The sequence below is a fragment of the Trachemys scripta genome, chromosome 8, assembly GCF_013100865.1.
Source record: "Trachemys scripta elegans isolate TJP31775 chromosome 8, CAS_Tse_1.0, whole genome shotgun sequence".
Lineage (NCBI taxonomy): Eukaryota > Metazoa > Chordata > Testudines > Emydidae > Trachemys > Trachemys scripta.
This window is the reverse complement of record NC_048305.1, coordinates 108850428-108872508: the sequence shown is the minus strand read 5'-3', so window position 1 is coordinate 108872508 and position 22081 is coordinate 108850428. Positions and strand designations below refer to the sequence as shown.

Below are 22081 nucleotides of genomic sequence, written 5' to 3'. Positions count from 1 at the left end.
CATGTCCGGGAAAATGCCGGCCGGGCACTTCCCCTCCCGCGGCAGCTCTGCTCCTCCTCTGACTCTTTGGCTCTGTTTAAGAGCCGAGCTGCCCGAGCACTATGGGCTTCAGGCAGCCCCCTTGCCTCTGGACCCCAGCCGCCAGTCGGGCACTTCCCCTCCTGGGCTCTGGCGGCGCAGGGTCCGGAGGCATAGGGGCTGCCCAAAGCCCAAGCGCTACCGGCTTCACGGTTTGCCGGGCAGCCTCCAGACCCTGCGCCCCCGGCTGGGCGCTTCCCCTCCCGGGCTCCAGCTGCGCTGGGGAAGCACCGGCCGGGGGTGCAGGGACTGGGGGCTGCCCGGCAAACCATGGAGCCGGTAGCGCTCGGGCAGCCCTTTTCGCGTGGCTGGGAGTGGGAGGGAGGAGCGGGCGGGGAAGGGGCAGAGTTGGGGCGGGGCTGGGGGTGGGGAAATGGGCGGGGCCAGGGCCCGTGGAGGGTCCTCTTTTTTTATTTGTTATATATGGTAACCCTACTGTTAGCCTTCTTGGCAACAAGAGCACACTGTTGACTCATATCCAGCTTCTCGTCCACTGTGACCCCTAGGTCCTTTTCTGCAGAAAATAGGCTTGTCTTTTAAAGTGTTTATCCTTTTACAAGCCTTTCACCTCTATTTGTTAAAAACTTTAACAAATTACTTTTATAAACTAACTGGCTGTGGTTTTAACCCTGAGGTAATTTCTTTTTTTATTTTACATTTTTAATAAGATTAGTTACAAAGCAATGTCTTCTTCACATAACAAAAGGAAATGTTTATTTCAACAAGTATTTGGTATAATTTTGTTTTAAAAGCAGGTCTAGGGCTTTCTTGTTATGTTCTGGCCTTCTTATCTCTGATCCACTGACTCACAGACGCTGTTTTTGATGACAATGGCTTTGTTGAAAAAGCATGCTGCTTCAAATTGTTCTTACTAAAAAATGACCAATGTTAGTCTAAAACATAGGGGGAAACTTTTTTATCACTATACATTACTTTTATAAACAGGTTCTCTGTGTTTTTAACCCTGGGATGTTTCTACATGCTATTTTTTTTTTTTTTTTTTTAATTGAAACACACATTTAAAAGGGCTCAATGAAAGGATGTGTCTTCGTATAGGCTTGTCTTTTAAAGTGTTTATCCCTTTACAAGACTTAATATAAATTTTACTTGCATTTGTTTAAAAGTTTGGGGAAGAAGCAGCCTTCTTATCTCTGATCCACTGACTCACAGATGCTGTTTTTGCTAACAGGGGTTTTGCTGCAGCTTCAAATTGTCCTCCCTAAAAAATAACCAATGTTAGTCTAAAACACAGGGGAAAACTTTTAAAAATTGTTTGTTACTAAGGGCTTATGGTTTGAACTTTTATTAAAGCCCCTATGTAAAAGGGCTATATGGCGGGAAAAATGCTTAGTGTCTTTTTTTAGATAAGAATAAGGCAGATGTAGGATTGGTTCAGGAAAATGAATTCTATGACACTGCTGTAGAACAACATCTGAATGGGCCGATCCAAAGGCAGTGATAACAAGCCTGAGGGGCTGTGAACCTGGAAAGTTGCCTCTTTACGCAGAAATACTTGGAAGGGTAAGAGCTCTCTCTCTCTCTCAACCACGTGCTGTCTAACTTTGCCCTTTGCAAAAGGGCTTTCTTTTCCCTTTTCTTGTCCTGTTCTCACTTTTAACCTATCTTTATATGTTTCTCTTTTATTTAACTCTTTTTAAATGCTCTTTTCTTAACCTACCCTTATATTTAATACACCTTTTACATTTGTCGCAAAAAAAAATTATTCTTTAATAACATGCCAGACAAGGCCTTTAAAATCATCTCTCCTTACTAAACCTCACCAAAAATCTCTTTTCTTTAATAACTTGCCTCTATTTGAGGTTCTACTACTTACAGACATTATTCATATTGGGCCCTCCACAGTTCCTCTGGCACCAGCTGCCTTACTGGCCGGATGAGTTTGCTTGGCGTTCAAGGGCACTAAGCTCCAGAATGAGCCTGCCACTGTACTAGAGGAAGCAGACGGGCAATGTCACCTCTTGTCATGGATGCAGACGACACATGATAAGGAGCAGCTTGAACCCCAGGGAAGCTGGAACACGCTTTGAGAATTCTGGGCAGGGCCCTAGTTCCCCTGATAGATCAGCAGCCTGGAACTAGACCTGGGATACCTCTGCTCACAGAGACTTTCTGCTTGTGCGGCGTTCAGCTCATGCTGGACTCTGCCTCCGAGGAGACCAGCCGCCAGCATTCTGCTGAGATTCCAAAAGGAGCTGAGCCGGGCGACTGGGCCCAGAGTGTTTTCCACTTAGGGAAAGGGAAGCTTCTTTCTCGCTGTGTCTCTGATATGAGCAGCACCATTTCCTTCCTGGACTTCCGCCCCCGTCGCTGTGACTGGAACTAAAAACTAAAGGAAACCCGCCGGGGAGGGGGACCGCCTCCTCGGCCAGCTCAGTCTCTCTCCAGTCGGGCATGTCTGGGCTTTCCTGACACTGGGCAGAGTCGGGACTCACTTCAGGGCCATGAGATCCCAGAAGGTGTATCTCCTTTTCCTCCTCCTGCGCCTGACAGGTAAGTTTCCTTCCCCTGGTGGGAAACCCATGGCATCTGCACTGGTTCCCCAAAGAATTTCCAGGGGTTTGTCGATTGCACAGCCAGGGTGATCACTTTCCATAAAGTCTGCTTCGGGCCATGCAGTTGTAATGCTGCAGCTGGGCTGGGGCGGGGTCCCTGCAGGACAGGCTGGGAATGGGGACGAGGCACTGGTTACCTGCTCTGCAGGATGCATGGTTGGAGAAATGGGGCTGAAAGGGCGGCAAGGAAAACTCCCAAGGTCTTAACAGCTGGAAAGAAGCAGTGACCAGCATGGCTCCCAAACCAACTAGCTGAGCCGGCAGGGTTCATTGTTCTCTCACTGGATCAGACCCAGCCATGTGCTGGCAGTCGCTCCCGCTCAGCCACGCAGTCACCTGCGGCCAGGGTAGATGTCGAAGGCGTTCTGGGACTGACTTGAAGGTTCATGTCTAAGAGACGGGGCAGGTTGAGACCCAGGAGAGCCGAAGGCCTGTGTCCTGCTGGGCTGTGTCTGGGCCGTGGCTCCCCACACGCTCTCTCTCCCTCTCATTCCTCCTGCACAGCTGCCATTCTGGACATTACTCTGGTCGCCAATGTGCAAAGTCCGTCTCACACCAGTTTCTACCTCTCCTGTGTGATGGGCGAGCGAGCTGTGAGCTACCTCCAGATCGAGAGGGACAATAAAATAGTGATGACTCATCCCAACACAAAGTTCCAGAACTACAGGAATCGCAGCAATGAGGTCCAAGCCAGAGGCTTTTCGGTGGCGGATCTGGTGGGGATTTTATACTGCCTGGGGAAGACCCCGATGGAGCAGGCCAGGGTGGTCTACGTGCATAATGGCCGGAATGGTAAGTGGCTGCAGGACAGCAGGCCTGCCCCAAGCGTTCCCGGAGGAGTCTGGGCGTGCGACATCAGCATGCCTGGCAATGGCTGAGCGTGCGTGTGGGCATGCAGGAGTGTACTAGCACCGGGCAGGCCAGAGTTATGCTGCTTTCTGAGGCTGTTAGCACTCAGAGGCCAGAGAATGGTATTTGAGCAGCTGAACTACTGAAGGGACCTTGGCTAAGGGCAGAGCTTCTAGTGACCAGGTCAAACCTCGTTATGTCAGCGTGGGAGTCTGGCTGTGGGCTGATTCCCAGAACGGTCTCGGAAGGACTTTGGGAAGCCCAGAGCTGCTGGGGCCATGAAAGTGGCATTGAACAGCTAGAAAAGGGACAGAGCGTGGCCTGGCCCGGCTGTTGCAAAGGAGTGTCTGTGAGTTCCTCCATTGCCTGGACTCTAGGGCTATCTCCCCATCCTGAGCTCAGGGTTCTTTTCAAGGGGCGAGGCTCAGCATGGGGCACATCACAAGCTTCTCTGCTTTGGGCAGGTCATCGGGGAGGGTGCCTGTTGGAGAGTTTGTCTTGGACCCTTTCATTTCTGTCCTGGGCAGCTTGGTCCGGGACATTTCAGCCAGTTCCCTGTTCTAGCTGGATGGCGGTTCTACATAGAGTCTTTACTGGCTTGTGGGTTTGCTCCTAGCTCCTTGGTCGCACCCTGGCCCTGTATGAATTACGGTCCTGTCACAGAGCAGGAGGTAAGAAATTACCCACTAAGCTGACACCACTGCAGAGGTGTCTGGGAGACTTAGGCTAGCAGCACTTGAGTCAGGGTGATAGCTACGCACCTCGTTACAATACATCCAGTGACGAGTGTAGCAGAATGGAGAGATTGCAGAATGGGGCCCACCTGAGGAAATCTGGTGATTCCTTTATAAAACCAGCCAGTTTTAAATAGTAATAAAGTCCAGTTGGGGAAGGAGCTTGAGGGAGGTTCCAGGAAAGGCCAGAAGCTCAGAGCAATAAGAGGCAGTGAAAGGGGGAAGCCCAGAAAACTGCCACAATATCCATAGAGACGGCAGGGAGCCGAAGGCCCCTGAGTTGTCCGGGAAATGCTCTCCAGGCAGGCAGGGAGCCATGGGAGCAGCCCTGCTCCAGCTGGGAGGAAGCTGAGCAATAACCCCGGAGCCAGCAGGGGGGTTTGTGTCTGTCAAGGACATTTTGGACTTGAGTCTGGTCAATGGTGACCCCAGAAAGGGGGAACTAAAGACTGTAACCTGGCTGGAGGGCCATGTGACCTGGCAGAGAAACCACCACAGCACCAGAGTGACTGTCCACACTCATGCCCTGGCCATGAGGGGCTGTGCAAGGACTCCCAGCTGTTCGGCTAAGTGGTGTATGGATGCAGTATGAGGCCCCAGGAGAGCAGCTCAAGTCTAAGAGGACAGACCTAGTTCTGAGACCCTCCCACCCTGCAGGGTCCCTGACCCCAGAAGTCTACGCAGCAATGAAATACCCCACAAGCCCAAGTCGGCTGGCACAGGCCAGCCATGGGGTTTTTCTTTGCTGTGTAGACATGCTCTCAGGCCCAATGCTTTTATGGTCAAAGATCTAGGAAGCTGGAAAATCTGCCTGTAAAACATCACACCTGTTACTTCTCAGCATTAGCTGCTGAGTAACCCGCCTGGGCACAGCTTAGGGGAGCTGTGTACTGACACCGGAAGCATCTACGCTTTAAATTTGCTACAAGGAACAACACAGCAACTGACTAATGCTTGGGTTTCCCTTGGGATGGGGATGGCACAAGAAGCCTTTCCCCCCCCCCCCGATACTTGACCCATCGCAACTGTTGCACAAGGGCTGGTCCCTATGCTCCTAAGTGCAAGGGCCAAGCAGTACTAGCCACCCCAATTGCATACATGCAGGCTGCATGCTGGTGGGCTCTGGGCAGCATGACTTTGCATTGTCCCCAACAAGGGCCAGAGCCTGAAAGGTGCTAAGCTGCCCTTAATGTTAGGTAACTAGTAACCATGAGTGTTGGATTCTCACACCCATGCTCAGACTCGTATCTTACTGCCTAGGTACTACAGTGCTGGGTATGTTTATGATAGGGGACACAGGTAGCGATGCCTGTAGTTAAGGTTGCCTGACACTTTCAATTATAAGACCCTGTTATCAGGTGCTTATAACTTTGCCAAACTTTATTCTCATTAGCCATTATTTTTGTAAACTCATGGCGATCGGGGGAGGTCCCAGATGACTGGAAAAAGGCTAATGTAGTGCCCATCTTTAAAAAAGGGAAGAAGGAGGATCCGGGGAACTACAGGCCAGTCAGCCTCACCTCAGTCCCTGGAAAAATTATGGAGCAGGTCCTCAAGGAATCAATTATGAAACATTTAGAGGAGAGGAAAGTGATCAGGAACAGTCAGCATGGATTCACGAAGGGGAAGTCGTGCCTGACTAACCTAATTGCCTTCTATGATGAGATAACTGGCTCTGTGGATGAGGGGAAAGCAGTGGATGTGTTATTTCTTGACTTTAGCAAAGCTTTTGATACGGTCTCCCACAGTATTCTTGCCACCAAGTTAAAGAAGTATGAGCTGGATGAATGGACTGTAAGGTGGATAGAAAGCTGGCTAGATCGTCGGGCTCAACGGGTAGTGATCAATGGCTCCATGTCTAGTTGGCAGCCGGTTTCAAGTGGAGTGCCCCAAGGGTCGGTCCTGGGGACGGTTTTGTTTAATATCTTTATTAATGATCTGGAGGATGGTGTGGACTGCACTCTCAGCAAGTTTGCAGATGACACTAAACTAGGAGGCGTGGTAGATACACTAGAGGGTAGGGATCGGATACAGAGGGACCTAGACAAATTAGAGGATTGGGCAGAAAAAAACCTGATGAGGTTCAACAAGGACAAGTGCAGAGTCCTGCACTTAGGACGGAAGAATCCCATGCACTGCTACAGACTAGGGACCGAATGGCTAGGTAGCAGTTCTGCAGAAAAGGACCTAGGGGTCACAGTGGACGAGAAGCTGGATATGAGTCAACAGTGTGCTCTTGTTGCCAAGAAGGCTAACGGCATTTTGGGCTGTATAAGTAGGGGCATTGCCAGCAGATCGAGGAACGTGATCGTTCCCCTTTATTCGACATTGGTGAGGCCTCATCTGGAATACTGTGTCCAGTTTTGGGCCCCACACTACAAGAAGGATGTGGAAAAATTGGAAAGAGTCCAGCGGAGGGCAACAAAAATGATTAGGGGTCTGGAGCACATGACTTATGAGGAGAGGCTAAGAGAACTGGGATTGTTTAGTCTCCAGAAGAGAAGAATGAGGGGGGATTTGATAGCAGCCTTCAACTACCTGAAGGGGGGTTCCAAAGAGGATGGAGCTCGGCTGTTCTCAGTGGTGGCAGATGACAGAACAAGGAGCAATGGTCTCAAGTTGCAGTGGGGGAGGTCCAGGTTGGATATCAGGAAAAACTATTTCACTAGGAGGGTGGTGAAACACTGGAATGCGTTACCTAGGGAGGTGGTGGAGTCTCCTTCCTTGGAGGTTTTGAAGGCCCGGCTTGACAAAGCCCTGGCTGGGATGATTTAGCTGGGAATTGGTCCTGCTTTGAGCAGGGGGTTGGACTAGATGACCTCTTGAGGTCCCTTCCAACTCTGATATTCTATGATTCTATGATTCTATGATTTGTATTGTGCTTAAGGACTCTAGTCATGGATCAGAATTCCAGTGTGCTGGGCATTGTACAAACACAGAACAGAAAGGCGGTCTCTCCCCGCAGCTAAGAGGTAAATATAGCCAGATGGCAGCCTACAAACAAAGAGGGGTGGTCAGCATGACGAGCAGCAGTCTCTGCACACTAGCAGCCTAACCATTGTCGTTTTTGTAGGCATCGTGGCTAAGGAAAGTTGTGAAGAGACATTTGAATGTGGACAATGAGGTAGCTTTGCAGATGTCTATGGGCAGCCACTCCCATGCGTATGGGGCAGCATGAAAGAAAGCACAAAGGTGTTTGAAACTTTAAGAAGTGGGCAATGGAGGCCATCACGGGCCGATCAGAGGAGAGCACTGACAACTGGAAAAATGAACGAGACTCAAGAGGAGATAGGTAGACTGGGATTGACTGTGAAGGGCCTTGAAAGTGAAGACAAAGCAGCTTATGCTGGATGCAAAAGAGGAGGAGGAGCCACTGGAGGGATTCAAAGAAAGGGGTGACATGGTCAAAGGGACAGGCTAGGAACATGATCTTTGCAGCAGCAGCATTCTGAATATGAGTGGGACAAGACTGCATTTGTCAAGGCCAGAGAGGATGTGGCAATAATCGAGATAGAAGATGAGAGTCAGGACACGGGTTTTAGCTGTGTGGAGGGATAAGAAAGGGCATATCTTAGAGATGTTATGCAGAAAATGAAAATTTATATATCATCTGGATGTGAGGATCTAGAGCAGTGGTGGGCAACTTGTGGCACGCAGGCTGCATGTGGCCCGTCAGAGTAATCCGCTGGCGGGCCGTAGGATAGTTTATTTACATTGTCTGCAGGCACAGCCGCCCACAGCTCCCAGTGGCCGGGAACAGAGAACCGCGGCCACTTGGACCGTGCCTCTGGACGGTCAATGTAAACAAACTGGCTCGCGCTCCACTAGCGGATTAGCCTGACGGGCCATGTGCAGCCCACGGGCTGCAGGTTCATAGATTCATAGATTCATAGATTATAGGACTGGAAGGGACCTCGAGAGGTCATCGAGTCCAGTCCCCTGCCCGCATGGCAGGACCAAATACTGTCTAGACCATCCCTGATAGACATTCTCCCACCACGGAGAGAGGTCCAAGCTGAAGATGCCACTCAGGGTCCGGGCTTGTGACCGACAGGATGGTGTTATCCACAGTGATTGAGAAAGGAGGTAGTGGAGGATTTGGGTGGCAAAGATTAGGAGCTCTGTTTTAGTCAGGTTGAGCTTGAGCTGACAGCTTGCCATCCACAAGGAGGTGAGAGAGAGAGAGCGGCTGAGATTGTAGTTTGGGCAGAAGGAGACAGGTCTGGAGTAGATGTAGATCTGTGAGTTATCCGCATAGAGATGGTTGTTGAATTTGTGTTTGCAATGAGATTACCAAGAGATAAGGTGTCGAGGGAGAAGAGAAGGGGACCAAGGACACAGCCCTGAGGAACCTATATAGAAAGCTGGGGCAGGGGGATGAGAAGGATCCTCTAAGGACATGCTGAAGAACCTATTAGAGAAGCAAGAGGAGAACTAAGAGAAGACAGAATCATGGAAGCCAAGGGACGACAAGATTTCAAGAAGAGCATGATCAATTGTGTCAAAGGCAGCTGACAAGTCAAGGAGGATGAGGAAGGAGTACTGATTCTGAGATTTGGCTAGGGGGAGGTCATAGAGACATTGGCAAGAGCCATTTCAGTGAAATGCAAAGGGTGGAAGTTGGACTGGAGAGGGTCTAGGATGGAGGAGAGGAACTCCAGACAGCAATTGTGGACAGCATGTTTCAGTAAGCTTTAATTTTAACCATTTGGGCTGAAATTTTGTGTGCTGGATGCCTGCCTCAAGCTGAACATTTTTTGGAAAGTTTCAGCTAAAGCAGTTCAGCTGTTTTCTGAAAATGAGATTAGGGAAAAACATGTTCTGCCCATATTAAAAATCTTGCAGTCTTTCTTTGAGAAGCTCTAGTGCTTCTATAATTTGGACCACGGACTTGAAATTTGGCTAGGAGGGAGGTAGCCTGGTGACAGGATGTGCCTGTTGCTGTACCCATGATAATTTGCCCAAATTTGGCCAAGTTATGAACCCCTGAAAACTGCAGTTTTCACACGTTCAGTAGAGACTTGTTAGAGTTTAGCAGCTACATTTTCCAACGATTTCTGTCTGTACAGAGCATGCTGCAGCAGCCTCTCTCAGCTCCTCCATGCTGCTCAGACTGCACATGCTCCCTCTCAGGGATGCAGGGACTGAGCAGGATTTCCCATGCATTTGCTCCTCTTGGCCAAAGGGGGTAGTTGTGGCTCTGAGCCCAGCAACTGAGAGCAGCAAGCCTGTCTCTGCTGTGCGCTCAGGCATCATGGAGGAGAAGAGAAGAGTCATGCAGTCTGACTGGGATGCAGGGGAGTGAGGAGCTGAGCTTGAGGTTAATGAGGAGGGAAACTGGGGCAAGAAGCCAGGGCATTTGGTGGGAAATGGGTGGAGAGATAGGGCTGGCCACATAGAGGAAGACCAGGGTTGGCACAAGGAACTGAGGAGGGGAGACCAGAACTTGAATGAGGTCAGGCTGGAGGGCCAGGGGCAGAAGGGGTCAGGTTTTATTGGGGGTGGGGGGTCCACAGGGCCAGAAGTGTCTGTAACCGTTAGAGCACACACCCCTCAGAACTTGGAATAGACCCCAGGATTTCTGAGGCTCAACAGTCCTCTGCTGTCAGCACATCACTGTGAAATCCCCTGGCAAACCTCTTTCTAGAGGCTGGCCACATAGAGGATGACAGTCTTCTACTGCTGCCAGTTATTTTGTTAGCCCACATGGCACAGGACTTTGGGGTGGATTTAAAGGTTCTGACCCTCCTGATGACCTATGTGGGTTCCCATGCAAACTTAATTGTCCCCCCTTATGCATATGCATTATGATACAATCCTTCATACATGATCACATTCTACTTTTTCATAGGATCCCACTTCATTCAGTGAGTAGATCATAATTCAGTATCTTTTTTAAATCTCCTCATGCCTTATTTGGATACATCCCATCCAAACCCAGTACTGGATATAAAATTATTAATTTCCTCTTAGGTGTTTCTGTGGTGCTCTTGCCATAGTATTTCAATGAATTATCTTCACAACACCCCAGTGAGATGAGTTAATATTTCAATCCCCACTTTACAGATGGGAAATTGAGGCACTGAGACATTAAGGCCAAAATTGTTAGAAGTGTCTACTTGAGACACACGAGACTTGAGTTCCCAGATGTCTCTGCAGTTTTACAGCACTTTATACTTTCAAAGCACGGTTCCACTTGACTTCAGTTGCTATTGTGAGCACTTACCATTTCTGCAAAACTGGCCCCAGGTATCTCACACTGGGCACCCAGAAAATGAGGACCACACGATTGTGAGCACTTAGGTTTTAAGTAATTTGCCCAGCATCACAGGGGAACTCTGTGGCAGAAGCAGAGATACAATTCTCCAAGGCAGCATTCAGCTCCCTTACCCAGGAGACCATCCTCTTTTCCTGCAGTCCTCTCCCATTCACCGCACACCTTCCCACTTCTGCAACAAATGAAGCAGAACCCTGATACATCCCCAGAGCACCATCCATCCTGTGCACGGAATGAGGCAAGGGGCCTGTGGAAAAACATAGTATATGATCAGGTAATCAAAGGCTGTATCATCATGCATACACACCGCGGGAGGCAGATAAGGCTGCACAGGCAGCCTTCATTCTGGCACTTCCTAACTTTTTAGTGGCTGACTTTGAAACTTTAATGTTCTTTTAACAATTTTTAGGATCTGTAAGTACCTAATATAGACTCCACTGGGTAACAGTGATCACTACACACTTACAAAGCTGTATTATTAGCCACACAGATTTCACAGGAAACATCAAACTGACCATTTGCTATGAAAACCAGAAAATCCCCAAGAGGACTGTGAAATCCTTTGGCTGCATGACCTGTTTGTGTTGTGCACACGTGCAGAGACGTGGGCAAGTCTGAGCCCACAATCTCATTGCAGCAGATCAGACTGGGGGAAGTGGGTGGCCAGGCTGGTTGCCTGCCCAGGGACTCTCCTGGACTAAGGCTGTGGACCAGGCCACTAACAGCAGCTGGGGGAGATGGGAAAAGAAACTGTAGGAACAGTCTGGGAGGGGCACTTCCCTTCTGCTCTCTTAACAAAGGAAAGCTCCAGGAGGTTGAAGAGCGACGGGCTTATGGCCCTTTTGGAGCGAGTGGGTGCCCCAGCGTAAGCACGGCCGGGCTACATTCATACTTCCACATATGCCCTGTAAACAGTCCTGCTCCCCTCTCCAGCCCATACTATGCAACAAGAAGTCCTCTGCAAACCTGCCATCACTCCCAGCCATACAACAGTGCCTCACTCCAAAGCCTTCTTAATGCCTAATCATTGTGGCCAGCAAAGCGGTCTCTGGTGGTGCCAGTGATTACCGCAAGGTGTCCAGGTACATCTGAGTGGTAGCAATGTTAGTCTGTATCAGCAAAAACAATGAGGAGTCCTTGTGGCATCTTAGAGACTAACAAATTTATTTGGGCATAAGCTTTTGTGGGCTAAAACCCACTTCATCAGGTGCATGGAGTGAAAAAAAACAGTAAGCAGAATATATATTATAGCACATGAAAAGATGGGAGTTGCCTTACCAAGTGGGGGGTCAGTGCTAACGAGCCAATTCAATTAGGGTGGAAGTGGCCTGTTCTCAACAGTTGACAAGAAGGGACGAATACCAAGGGAGGGAAAATTACTTTTGTAGTGCTAACGAGGCCAAGGCAATCAAGGTGGCTCATTTCCAACAGTTAACAAGAAGGTGTGAGTATCAGCAGAGCAGCAACAGCTCGTCTGTTAATGTTCGTTCCCGAGTGACCTTCCTGTCTTGCTGCCCCCACCTGCCTGGGTTGTGTCTTGCTTTGTACTGGTTAGTATGAGAGGGCAATTCTCCCTCCTTTGTGCTAGGCCTGTGGACACTGGGGAATCCAGACAGACAGAGGCTCTGTGTCTGTATGTCCTGCCATGTCTCCTGCTCCCCTCCTTGCCTTGCACCTCCTGCCACATGGCAGGCTGGACCTCGAAGGGCTCAGACAGGGCAGAGACCATCACTGACAGTGTTTGACCCCTGTCTCTCTCATGCGTGGGCCTCTCTGGGGTTCTCTGCTCTTCTGGCTGTCAGGCCATGCGGTCATTGCTTGCTCATAGAGATCCCGGGGTCCAGACTCCCTGTGCCTCTGGGTGAAAATGTCGACTAGAGGCCCCAAGCAGGAGCAGTGCAACTCCCTCCTCAGCACCAGCAAGGAGCCCACAGCCTGTGATACAGCCAGGGACAGAGGTGGCTTCCGGCCACTCTGCAGAAATCCTGTCTAGCAGGTAACTTCATTGTACTTTGGATTTCAGAATGGCCTGGAGCACAGCAGGGGGCTGGAACAATGTGTCCAGAGAGCAGTGGAACCAAACTGTAAACCCTGGATATGATGGAAACCACTTCAACCCGGGGCATGCGGCAGCGTCCCCCGTACCCATAGTTCTAGCACGTCTGGAGCACAGGGTGTGAGGTGCTCCCATCTCTACATCCCAGTGCCCAGGATATCAGAGTGCTGCTTGGCCTGGCTCTGCCCTGCTCTCAGCGACATCAGCAATGAGACTGTGCCATAGGCGGCCACGTTAACTTTTTCTTTTTTTTGGTCCGAATGATGTCCCAGGGGTTGGCAGTTCGTCCACAGCAGCTGTCCCCTCTTGGGAAAGAGGGGTCATTGTGGACACTCAAACACCCTCCTAAGCTTTACCCTTCTTTCTCCGTTTCTCTGTAGCCCACCTGGTCCCACTGAAAGTCACCCAGACTGTGAGCATTGCGGACTCGGCCACCTTCTCTGCCAAAGTCCTTCACAAGAAGAACACAGATGTCTTATGGAAAAGAAACGGCAAGTGATCCAGTGAGCGGCTTCCCCTGGCTGGAGAAGGCAACCCTAGGGAGTAGTCCCCTCACACCCCAGCAGGAGACCCCAGGGAGCCATGCCCCCAAGAGATTAATAGCTAATAAGGCAGAAGGGACCCCTGTGCTCAGCTACTCTGACCTCCTGTATAACACAGGCCATGAAGCTTCCCTTAGTTAATTCTGCCTGAACCAGAGCAGACCTTTCAGAAAAACATCCAACCATGACTTAAAACTTGCCAGTGATGGAAAATCCACCACAGCCCTTGGTAAATTGTTCCAGAGGTTTAATTTGAGCCTTATCACCCGTCTGAATTTGTCTAGCTTCAGCTTCCAGCCATTGGCTGGTGTTAGACGTTTGGCCGCGGGAGCTCTCCCACTGCATGCAGGTTCTGATTGGCTATGATCAAGTCACCCCTTAACCATCTCTTTGATGAGCTAAGTAGATGGAGCTCCTTGAATCTACTACTAGAAGGCAGGTTTTCTAATCCTGTAATCATTCTCGTGGCTCTTCTCTGAACCCTCCCCAATTTATCAACATCCTTCTTGAATTGTGGGCACCAGAACTGGACACAGGATTCCAACAGCAGTTGCACCCGAACCAAATACAAAGGTTAAAATAACCTCTCTGCTCCTACTCGAGATTCCCCTGTTTATGCACTAGTCCTCTTGGCCACAGCCTCACACTGGAAGCTCACGGTCAGCTGATTATCCACCACGACCCCCACAGAGTCACTACTTCCCAGGATAGAGTCCCTCCCACAGCAGGAGACCCCAGTGATCCGCCCCCTTTGCCAGGCTGGGGCAGGCAACCCAAGTGAAACAACCAGACTGTTGTGGATACGTAGGGCCAGGGACCCCAGAGAGCTCTGGGCCAGGTTCCAAGGTGTGCACACAGCCAGGGCACATGATCCCAGTGAGACCATCTCCCCAAACCCCTCCCCATGGGGTCGGAGTGAGACCCTCCTCCACACATGACTGAACCCTACATTGCATGAGCTCAGGACAAGTGGCAAGTGAGCCCCCCCCGCCCCGCTCCAGATGCAAATGAGGCTGGGGCAGGTGCCTCCCCCCCCCCAACTGCTCTGGAAGTACTCAAGGCAGTCGTGTTGAGCAGGATGAGCCGTGGCAGTTTCTGGTCCAGACTGTGCCATAGGCTCCAGGCACTCGCTCTGCAGTGTCTCCAGACCCCCTTCTCCTAGGTATGTTTACACTGCACTGCCTGCCAGTGTGGGGAGACAGACGCACTAGCTGTGCTCACGATAGCGCCCTAAAACCAGCAGGGGAGCCGCACTGGAGTGGCCTGGCTGGCAGCTCAGGCTGGCCTCCTGAGCACAAACCCACCCAGTCCCCTGGGCTACGTACGTGGGCGGCTAGCCTGAGCCCCTGCCTCTGCTAGTCCTGTGAACAGAGCTAGTTTGTGCCTGTCTATCCATGCTGGGGAGCATGCACCCTGCTGCAGTGCAGATGGGCCCTGAGAGACACTGCCTCCATCTGATGCGGTCTCTCCAGACAGTGCTGCCTGGGGGCTCAGACCTACCCTGGAGGGAGCGCCTCAGTAACCAGGGAGAGGAGTCAGGCTGCATGTTTGTCTGACCCCTGCCTTTTCTGGGATCCCTATTCCCCACAGACGGCCACGGGACTGGCCACCAGGGATTGGCTCATGCCTTTGCGCTCACTTTGCTGGCCTGGCCTTTCAGGAACAGTCCAGGAGAGCCCTGATGCTCACCCACATCCTAGAGACATGTCTGGGTCATCAAGCTGAAGAGGGCAGAGCCCCTCGGTGTTGCCCAGCTGCACATGGTTGGCTCTCCCTAGAGGGACTAACAGGGACAGGGTTTGACTCAGGCCAGCTCCAGTGTTGGGTAACTTCAAGACCTGATGCCATTTTCCCTCGTTCCTTAATTCAGGTACCTACTACCAGACAACGGACCGGGGTGAAGTGAATGGGACGCTGTTCACCTTAACCCTACCGGATGTGGGTCTGAGTGAGAATGGGGTGTACAGTGCTGCATTCATTGGGGACAGTCCCCTGACAAGTGCCTTTTACAGGCTGATTGTGAGAGGTAAGATTGCTGTGGGACCTCAGGGCTGGGTCTGGAGCCTGGCTGGGGTAGGGAACAGGGCAGGACTGCCACGTGGGGCCAGAGCCTAGGCTCCAGACATACAACAGACCCACTGGAGAAGGGGCTGGTGGGTGTGAGGGCTCAGTCTAGGCTGGGACCTGGCCCAAGAGAAACGGGGGTCTTGGATTTGGGGTCAGACAAACAGACACGGGCCCTGTTCTGGCTTTGTCTGAGCTCAGCTGTGCGCCGCATTTGCCGCCCTCTGGCGCTAGGGCCTGTACAGAATGCTGCTCTAAGTTACGCTAGGCTGTGTTGGGCCCCGTGAGGCGCCTGTAGCAGCCAGAAATGGCTGGGATACAGCAGTGCTCTTGCCGTGCTCTCCCCCAGCCATGCCTCCACGGGGAGGCGCGTGCTGTGGTCAGGACTGGAGGCAAGGAGGGCCTGGAAGGCAGCTTAGCTGTGTGGATAGAAAACAAAGGTGGAATCTAAGGAACGTTCTGGAGAGGGAAGCAGCATGGTGAACGCGTGGGTGCAAGGGAGGGAGGAATTGAAGGTGACGCCAGGTTCCAGGCCTGAGTGACACAGAGGTGGATGGTGCCAGAGAACAGGGAGCAGCGGGGCTTGGTGGGAGAGAGCAGCAGCTTAGCTTTGCCCTTTGGGGTGCCAGTGACGCATTCATGCAGAGCCATGTTAACTGGGAGGGGCAGAACACGTGTGTGCCACGGGGCTGAGGTCTGTGTGCTGGGGAGACGGGCCCCTCTGGCATTTCCTGCTATCAGAATACTGGATCCCGTTGCCCTGGCCCTGCCTAGCAGGCAGGCTCTGCACTCGCATTTCCTGAGGTTAGGAGTCCATCGGGCTTCAGTTCAGACTGAGCATGCAGCCGGTGCTCCCAGAGGTACATGGGTGGCACTGCCCTAAACCCCCCTGCTTTCTCCCAGGGTGTCCAGCGAAGAAGTGGGGCCCTTCTTGTGAGAAGGACTGTCCTGACTGCCTGAATGGAGGCATCTGCCATGACAGTGTTGGGGAGTGCATCTGCCCCCCAGGTTTCATGGGCACGCGCTGTGAGAAAGGTATGAACTCCACACACCCAGCCCCTGTGGGGGGAGGTGCATTCTGGAGCAGGAGTAAGCAGTCGTGGGGCATAGGTACCTCCACACTCCATAGGCCAAGGGAATAAACACCCCACTCCCTCCACTGACCCTGAGTCCCCCGTCTCCCATTTTCTAGCTGCAGTAGGCACAGAGCCTTCCTCTCCCCTTTCTCTGCCGTGTGGCAGGGATGGTGATGCAGGGATGGGGATGGGCTGTGCTGGACCTGGGCCTCCTTGGGGGATGCGGATGCAGGGATAGGAACAAGCCAGGCTGGAGCTGGGCCTCCTCGGGTGACAGGAACAGTGATATAGGGCTGGGGCTGACCTCAGTCTGTGACACGGGGATGGGCTCAAGGAGGTCTGTGGCTCAGCCTCTCCTAGACAATAGGGGCGGTTTTGGGGGGTTTGACAGATTTGTCAAATGTCTGTTGTTTGTGAGTCTCCGTGGCCTGCATGGGAGGCTGGGCCCCTCTAGCAGGACGGGGGCAGGAGCTGCTCCCCATTTCTTCCACAGAGGCAGGGAACTGCGTTACCTGCCCCCAGGAGTGGCACTCAGCTAAGGACCGTGAAGCCTCCAGGGATCTGAGAGAACCTTCTCCTGCAAGAGGCTCTGCTAGTGCTGGGTGTGCGAGGCAGCGTGTCATCTCGGACCCCTCCATGCTGAAGCTGGGGCTTAGATCCTGGGGCAGAGGAACTGTCCTTTTGTAAAGATGCCTTTAAAGATTCCTCCCACTGAGGGTCTGGGTTCATAGACTCATCGACTCAACGGCCATAAGGGACCATTAAATCAGCTAGTTTTATCTCCGGTCTATCACAGGCCAGAGAATTTCACCCAGTTCCCCATGTTTTGAACCCAGCAACTTGTGTCTGGTAAAGCAGTGGTCTCCAAAGTGGGGTGCACGCACCCCAGGGGGTGCGCAAGAGGATCCTTCAGGGTGCGCGGCAGGAGGAGCGCCGGCGGAGCAGCGCCGCTTCGGCAGTTCAGGCGGCTTTTTTATTTGTTTGTTTTTTTGCTTCGGCAATTCAGACGGGAGTCCGAGCGCCCTTCTCCCCCTCCCCCCTTCGGCAAGTCGGGCAATTTTTTTTTTTTTTTTGCTTGGGGCGGCAAAAATGGTAGAGCCGGCCCTGCGGTGTGGCAGGGGGTGCATGCTCAAAAATTGTTTACTGATAGGGGTGCGCGATCAAAAAAGTTTGGAGACCACTGTGGTAAAGCAGCAATTCCAGAAAGGCAGCCGGACTGGATCTGAAGACAGCAGGAGATGGAAATCTACCACTTCCCTTGGGAGCTGGTTCCAGTGGTAAATCACCTTGATGGCTAATTTTTGGCCTTATTTCTAATTTGAATTTGTCTGGTTTCAACTTCCAGCCACTGGTTCTTGTTCTGTCCTTCTCTGCTGAAGGAGAGAGCCCTGAAGTACCTGGTATTTTCTCCTCATGAACAGACTTACACACTGTAATCAAGTCTTCTTTCTGGTAAACTGAACAGACTGAACTCTGTAAGTCTCAATGGTAAAGCATGTTCTCCAGCCCTCAATTCATATTTGTGGCTCTTCTCTACACGCTCTCCAATGTTTCAACATCCTTTTAAAAATGTGGATGTCAGAACTGGGTGCAGTATCACCAATGACAGAGGTAAACCCCCCACCCTGCTCACTATATCCCAGAATCACATTGGCCCTTTTTGCCTCACACTGGGAGCTCATGCCAAGGTGTGTGACAGAGTGCTGAGACCTGACAGGTGGGTCAGCACTCTGATCACTGTAGCCTCAATTAGTTTTCCCAGAGACTGCTGACTGAACAATGAGCTAATCAGAAGGAGAGGATGGGGAGGTAAGGAACTAATTAGTCCTCAGCTGGCTAACCTGATAAAAGCCAGGAAGGAAGTGTTACAACGGGGGACTGGAGTGGCTGATCTGAGCCTGGCCCGGCTCTCTAGAGAGGGAGATCGCCTTTCCTCCTAGGCCCTAGTAAAGAGAGGCAGAAAGATGTAGGGATTGAATACTGTGATGTTGCACTGTACTGGTGGGATTGGAAGGGTTTAGAATAAAATACAGTCTGAACACTGAGGGTATGTCTGCACTGCAATTAAAACCCACAGCTGGCCTGTGTCAGCTGACTCAGGCTTGCAGAGCTTGGGCTAAAGGGCTGTTTAACTGTGGTGTAGACGTTTGGGCTTGGGCTGGAGCCCGAGCTCTGGGACTCCACAAAGAGGGAGAGTCACAGAGCTCAGGCTCCATTCCATGGTGCACGCAGAATATAGTGACCTCATCGTGTCTTCACCTCACAGGTGCACAATCACCATAGACCCACGGGGGAGGGTGCAGATCACCACGAGTGGTCACCATGAGTGCCCGTTGCAATGCTGGAATGGGTTCCCTAGGGAGGTGGTGGAATCTCCTTCCTTAGGGGTTTTTAAGGTCAGCCTTGACAAAGCCCTGGCTGGGATGATTTAGTTGGGAATTGGTCCTGCTTTGACCAGGGGGTTGGACTAGATGACCTCCTGAGGTCCCTTCCAACCCTGATATTCTATGCTGTAGCTAAGATGGTGGATGTATCCTTGATTGCATTAACAACAGATTGTCAAGTAGGGAGGTGATTTTTACGTCCTGTATACAGCATTAGTGAAGCTGTTACTGGATACTGTGTCCAGTTCTGGTGTCCGTAGTGCTAAAAGGATGTTGATAAACTGGAGAAGGTTCAGAGAAGAGCCATGAAAATGACTGAAGGATCAGAAAATGAACTATACCGTGAGAGACTCAAGGAGCTCAGTCTATTTAGTTTAACAAAGAGAAGGGCATGACTTGATCAGTCAATATGTACCTACACAAGGCAGAGAAATTGGATAATGGGGGCTCATCAATATAGCTAACAAAGGTATAACAAGATCCATTGGCTAGAACTTAAAGCTGGACAGGTTTAGACTGGAAACCAGGTGCAAATTTTTAAACAGCGAGGAGAACAACTTACGAGGGTTTTGGTGGATTCTCCATTGCTCCAAATTTTTAATCAAGCTGGGATGTTTTTCTGAGCATTATCCTCTAGTGTGAACAGGAATTAATTCAGGGCAGGTCTCTGGCCTATGCTGTGCAGGAGGTCAGACAAGCTGATCACAATGGTCCCTTCTGGCCCTATAATCTGTGACTCTTGGCCTGGGCACAGCAGACTAGGTTCTCGTAGTATCTGGCCCTACCCAAAGATCATCTGTTCATTGTCCCCTGAGTGGAGATCTCTTGTGCCAGCAAGATGGCAGAAATCCTCAGCTCTGACTTATAGAATCATAGAATATCAGAGTTGGAAGGGACCTCAAGAGGTCATCTAGTCCAACCCCCTGCTCAAAGCAGGACCAATTCCCAACTAAATCATCCCAGCCAGGGCTTTGTCAAGCCGGGCCTTAAAAACCTCCAAGGAAGGAGACTCCACCACCTCCCTAGGTAACGCATTCCAGTNCAATTAGGTTAGTCAGGCACGACTTCCCCTTCGTGAATCCATGCTGACTGTTCCTGATCACTTTCCTCTCCTCTAAATGTTTCATAATTGATTCCTTGAGGACCTGCTCCATAATTTTTCCAGGGACTGAGGTGAGGCTGACTGGCCTGTAGTTCCCCGGATCCTCCTTCTTCCCTTTTTTAAAGATGGGCACTACATTAGCCTTTTTCCAGTCATCTGGGACCTCCCCCGATCGCCATGAGTTTTCAAAAATAATGGCTAATGGCTCTGCAATCTCACCCGCCAACTCCTTTAGCACCCTCGGATGCAGCGCATCCATCTTGGAGTTTTATGCTGCAAAATGGAACTGGGGTAGAAAGTTTGCTCTGTGCAGTAGCTGGGGCTGTTTCTTATCTGGGTCCATTTGGCTTAGCCTTGTCTCTGATGCTGTCAAAGCTGCCCCTGGCTGTCGCTAAGGTCTCCTTAGCAGTTATTTCTGCCTATCCTGTCCCTGTGAGTGGTGTTTCTCTATCTCCCGCTAATACACATTTTGCTCTTACTGCTTATACCATTATATTTTACACGGGACTGAGGCTGGATTCCCCCACCAGTAATGGCCAGCATCTCTGCTCTGCCTTGTGGAACTCAACAGAGTTTTGTTTTCAGCCATGTTCCGGCACAGGGGCCTCCCCAGTTCCCTGCTGGTTTTCGTAAGTTCATTAATTGTTAGTGCACCTCTGTGCTGGCTGCGTAGCTTGTCCTGGCTGTGGTGGTGGCAGGGTCAGGCCATGTGGAAATGGAGGACAGTGAATGGACCGATGCTGGCTGCAGCAGAGTAGTGAGGAGAATTGTCTTGTTCTGAAGCCTGTAGGGAAGGGAGGTTTGGCCGTAACTGCCAGGAACAGTGCAACAATGACCAGGGCTGCAAGGGGCTAAGCTTCTGCCTGCCGGATCCATACGGCTGTTCCTGCGCTTCTGGATGGAGTGGCTTACAGTGCAGTACAGGTACAGCCTGCTTCCCTCTCCCCTCCCCGACAGAGGCACCACCCTCAGACGGGGTTCCTCCTAGGCAGAGGGGCCTGACCTCTCTATTTCAAAAGGGAGACACCCCCTGGGGCCAAGGCAGCCCACAACCCCCACCCACACGTTTGGCTGTGGTTTTTGTCTCTTGCTGGCTCCCCTGCTGTCTGTGCAGCATTCCGGATACAAGGGCGCTCACTCGAGGACGCTGAGTACAGCTCATGTCTCCAGTTTTGCAGCCCCAGCCCATCAGCCACGCAAAGTACCTTGGGACAGGAACTTCCACAGCTCAGACTGCAGCAGAAAGAAGCAAACGAACCTTCTCTGCTGCTTCCCCATCTCCTCTCATCCCCCATGTCCCTGGCCAGCCCCACAACGGATCTCTGGGGACAGAGCTGGGCTGGAAGAGAATGGGGCAGGGTGCCACACATCACCACTTGGACTGAAGGGCCTGTGAGAACTGGCTCTGACACAGTATTAGTGCCTTGGGGGTCTGATTCTGTGGTTGCTGCTCACCAGTGAATTCTTGGCTCCTCCCCCCAGCCTGCCCTCTTGGACGCTATGGCGCAGACTGTGCCCTGGAGTGTCACTGCCAAAATGGAGGCACCTGCAACCGCTTCAGTGGCTGTGTTTGCCCATCAGGGTGTCATGGGGAGCGCTGCGAGAAATCAGGTACAGCTGCCCTCAGTGCAATACCTATGATCCGCCTGGGGTGCAGCACTGCCAGGCAGGTTCACCCAGCCCCGGCCCCACAGTGTCTGCACACCGCCCACATACTGACCATTGTAACGCTGGGGGTGCTCGAAACCTCGGGAACTGCTCCCTGCCCAATGCCGCAAAGTGCTGCTTAGAGACAGGCTAATGCAGCCCCTCCCTGGCTGGCAGTGCCCCCGGCGGGAAAGCTGCCGAAGAGCGGCTGGGTGGGACCCTGGCACTGGGTGGGAGAGCAAAGTGCTGCAGCACTGTGAGCAGACCCATCAGATGCCAGTGCTTGGACAGGCCAGCTCCGTCAGGGGCCATCGCTGCCCAGCCGAGGAGCTCAGACCATGGCCCGTGGGCACTGGCTTGGGGTGTGGAGAGCTGCCTGGGCACGAGGTGCTGGCTTCTCCTGCTGCCAGCAAGGGAAGAGACCTGGGAGAGGAGCAATGAAATGGTGTCAGTGGAGAAGGGGGCAGATCCACCAGCCGTCCTTGCTGGGACTTTCCCCTAGAGACCAGGGCAGTCACTTCTTCAGGGCATCTAAAACTGGGAAGGGGGCGGGTGGCTCTGCGGAGCTGCCTTGAGGACCTCAACGCAGAACCCTCAGCTTGGGCCAAGCCCTGGGCCTCCCAGACGCCCTGCAGCAGCCTCTGGCTCAGGGACAGGGAGAGTGGTGAGCTCAGGGGGGCTGGGGCTTGCCTGCTCAGC

General features: G+C 51.9%; 1 protein-coding gene across 3 annotated transcripts in view; it reads left to right on the top strand.

Annotated features, from left to right (window-relative positions):
* The first annotated feature begins 1516 nt into the window (after nt 1-1516).
* TIE1 (tyrosine kinase with immunoglobulin like and EGF like domains 1) overlaps nt 1517-22081 on the top strand; it is a 40761-nt gene continuing 20196 nt past the window's right edge. For 2 of the 3 annotated variants that reach the window (XM_034778909.1, XM_034778907.1), the window contains exons 1-8: nt 1517-1599; nt 1942-2589; nt 3156-3443; nt 12948-13058; nt 14980-15135; nt 16077-16208; nt 20519-20659; nt 21218-21346. In XM_034778909.1, coding sequence (XP_034634800.1) covers nt 2541-2589; nt 3156-3443; nt 12948-13058; nt 14980-15135; nt 16077-16208; nt 20519-20659; nt 21218-21346 — 1006 coding nt within the window. In that variant the 5' untranslated portion in view covers nt 1517-1599; nt 1942-2540. The remainder of the gene's footprint in view (nt 1600-1941; nt 2590-3155; nt 3444-12947; nt 13059-14979; nt 15136-16076; nt 16209-20518; nt 20660-21217; nt 21347-22081) is intronic. The other variant, XM_034778908.1, reaches the window with a different exon arrangement.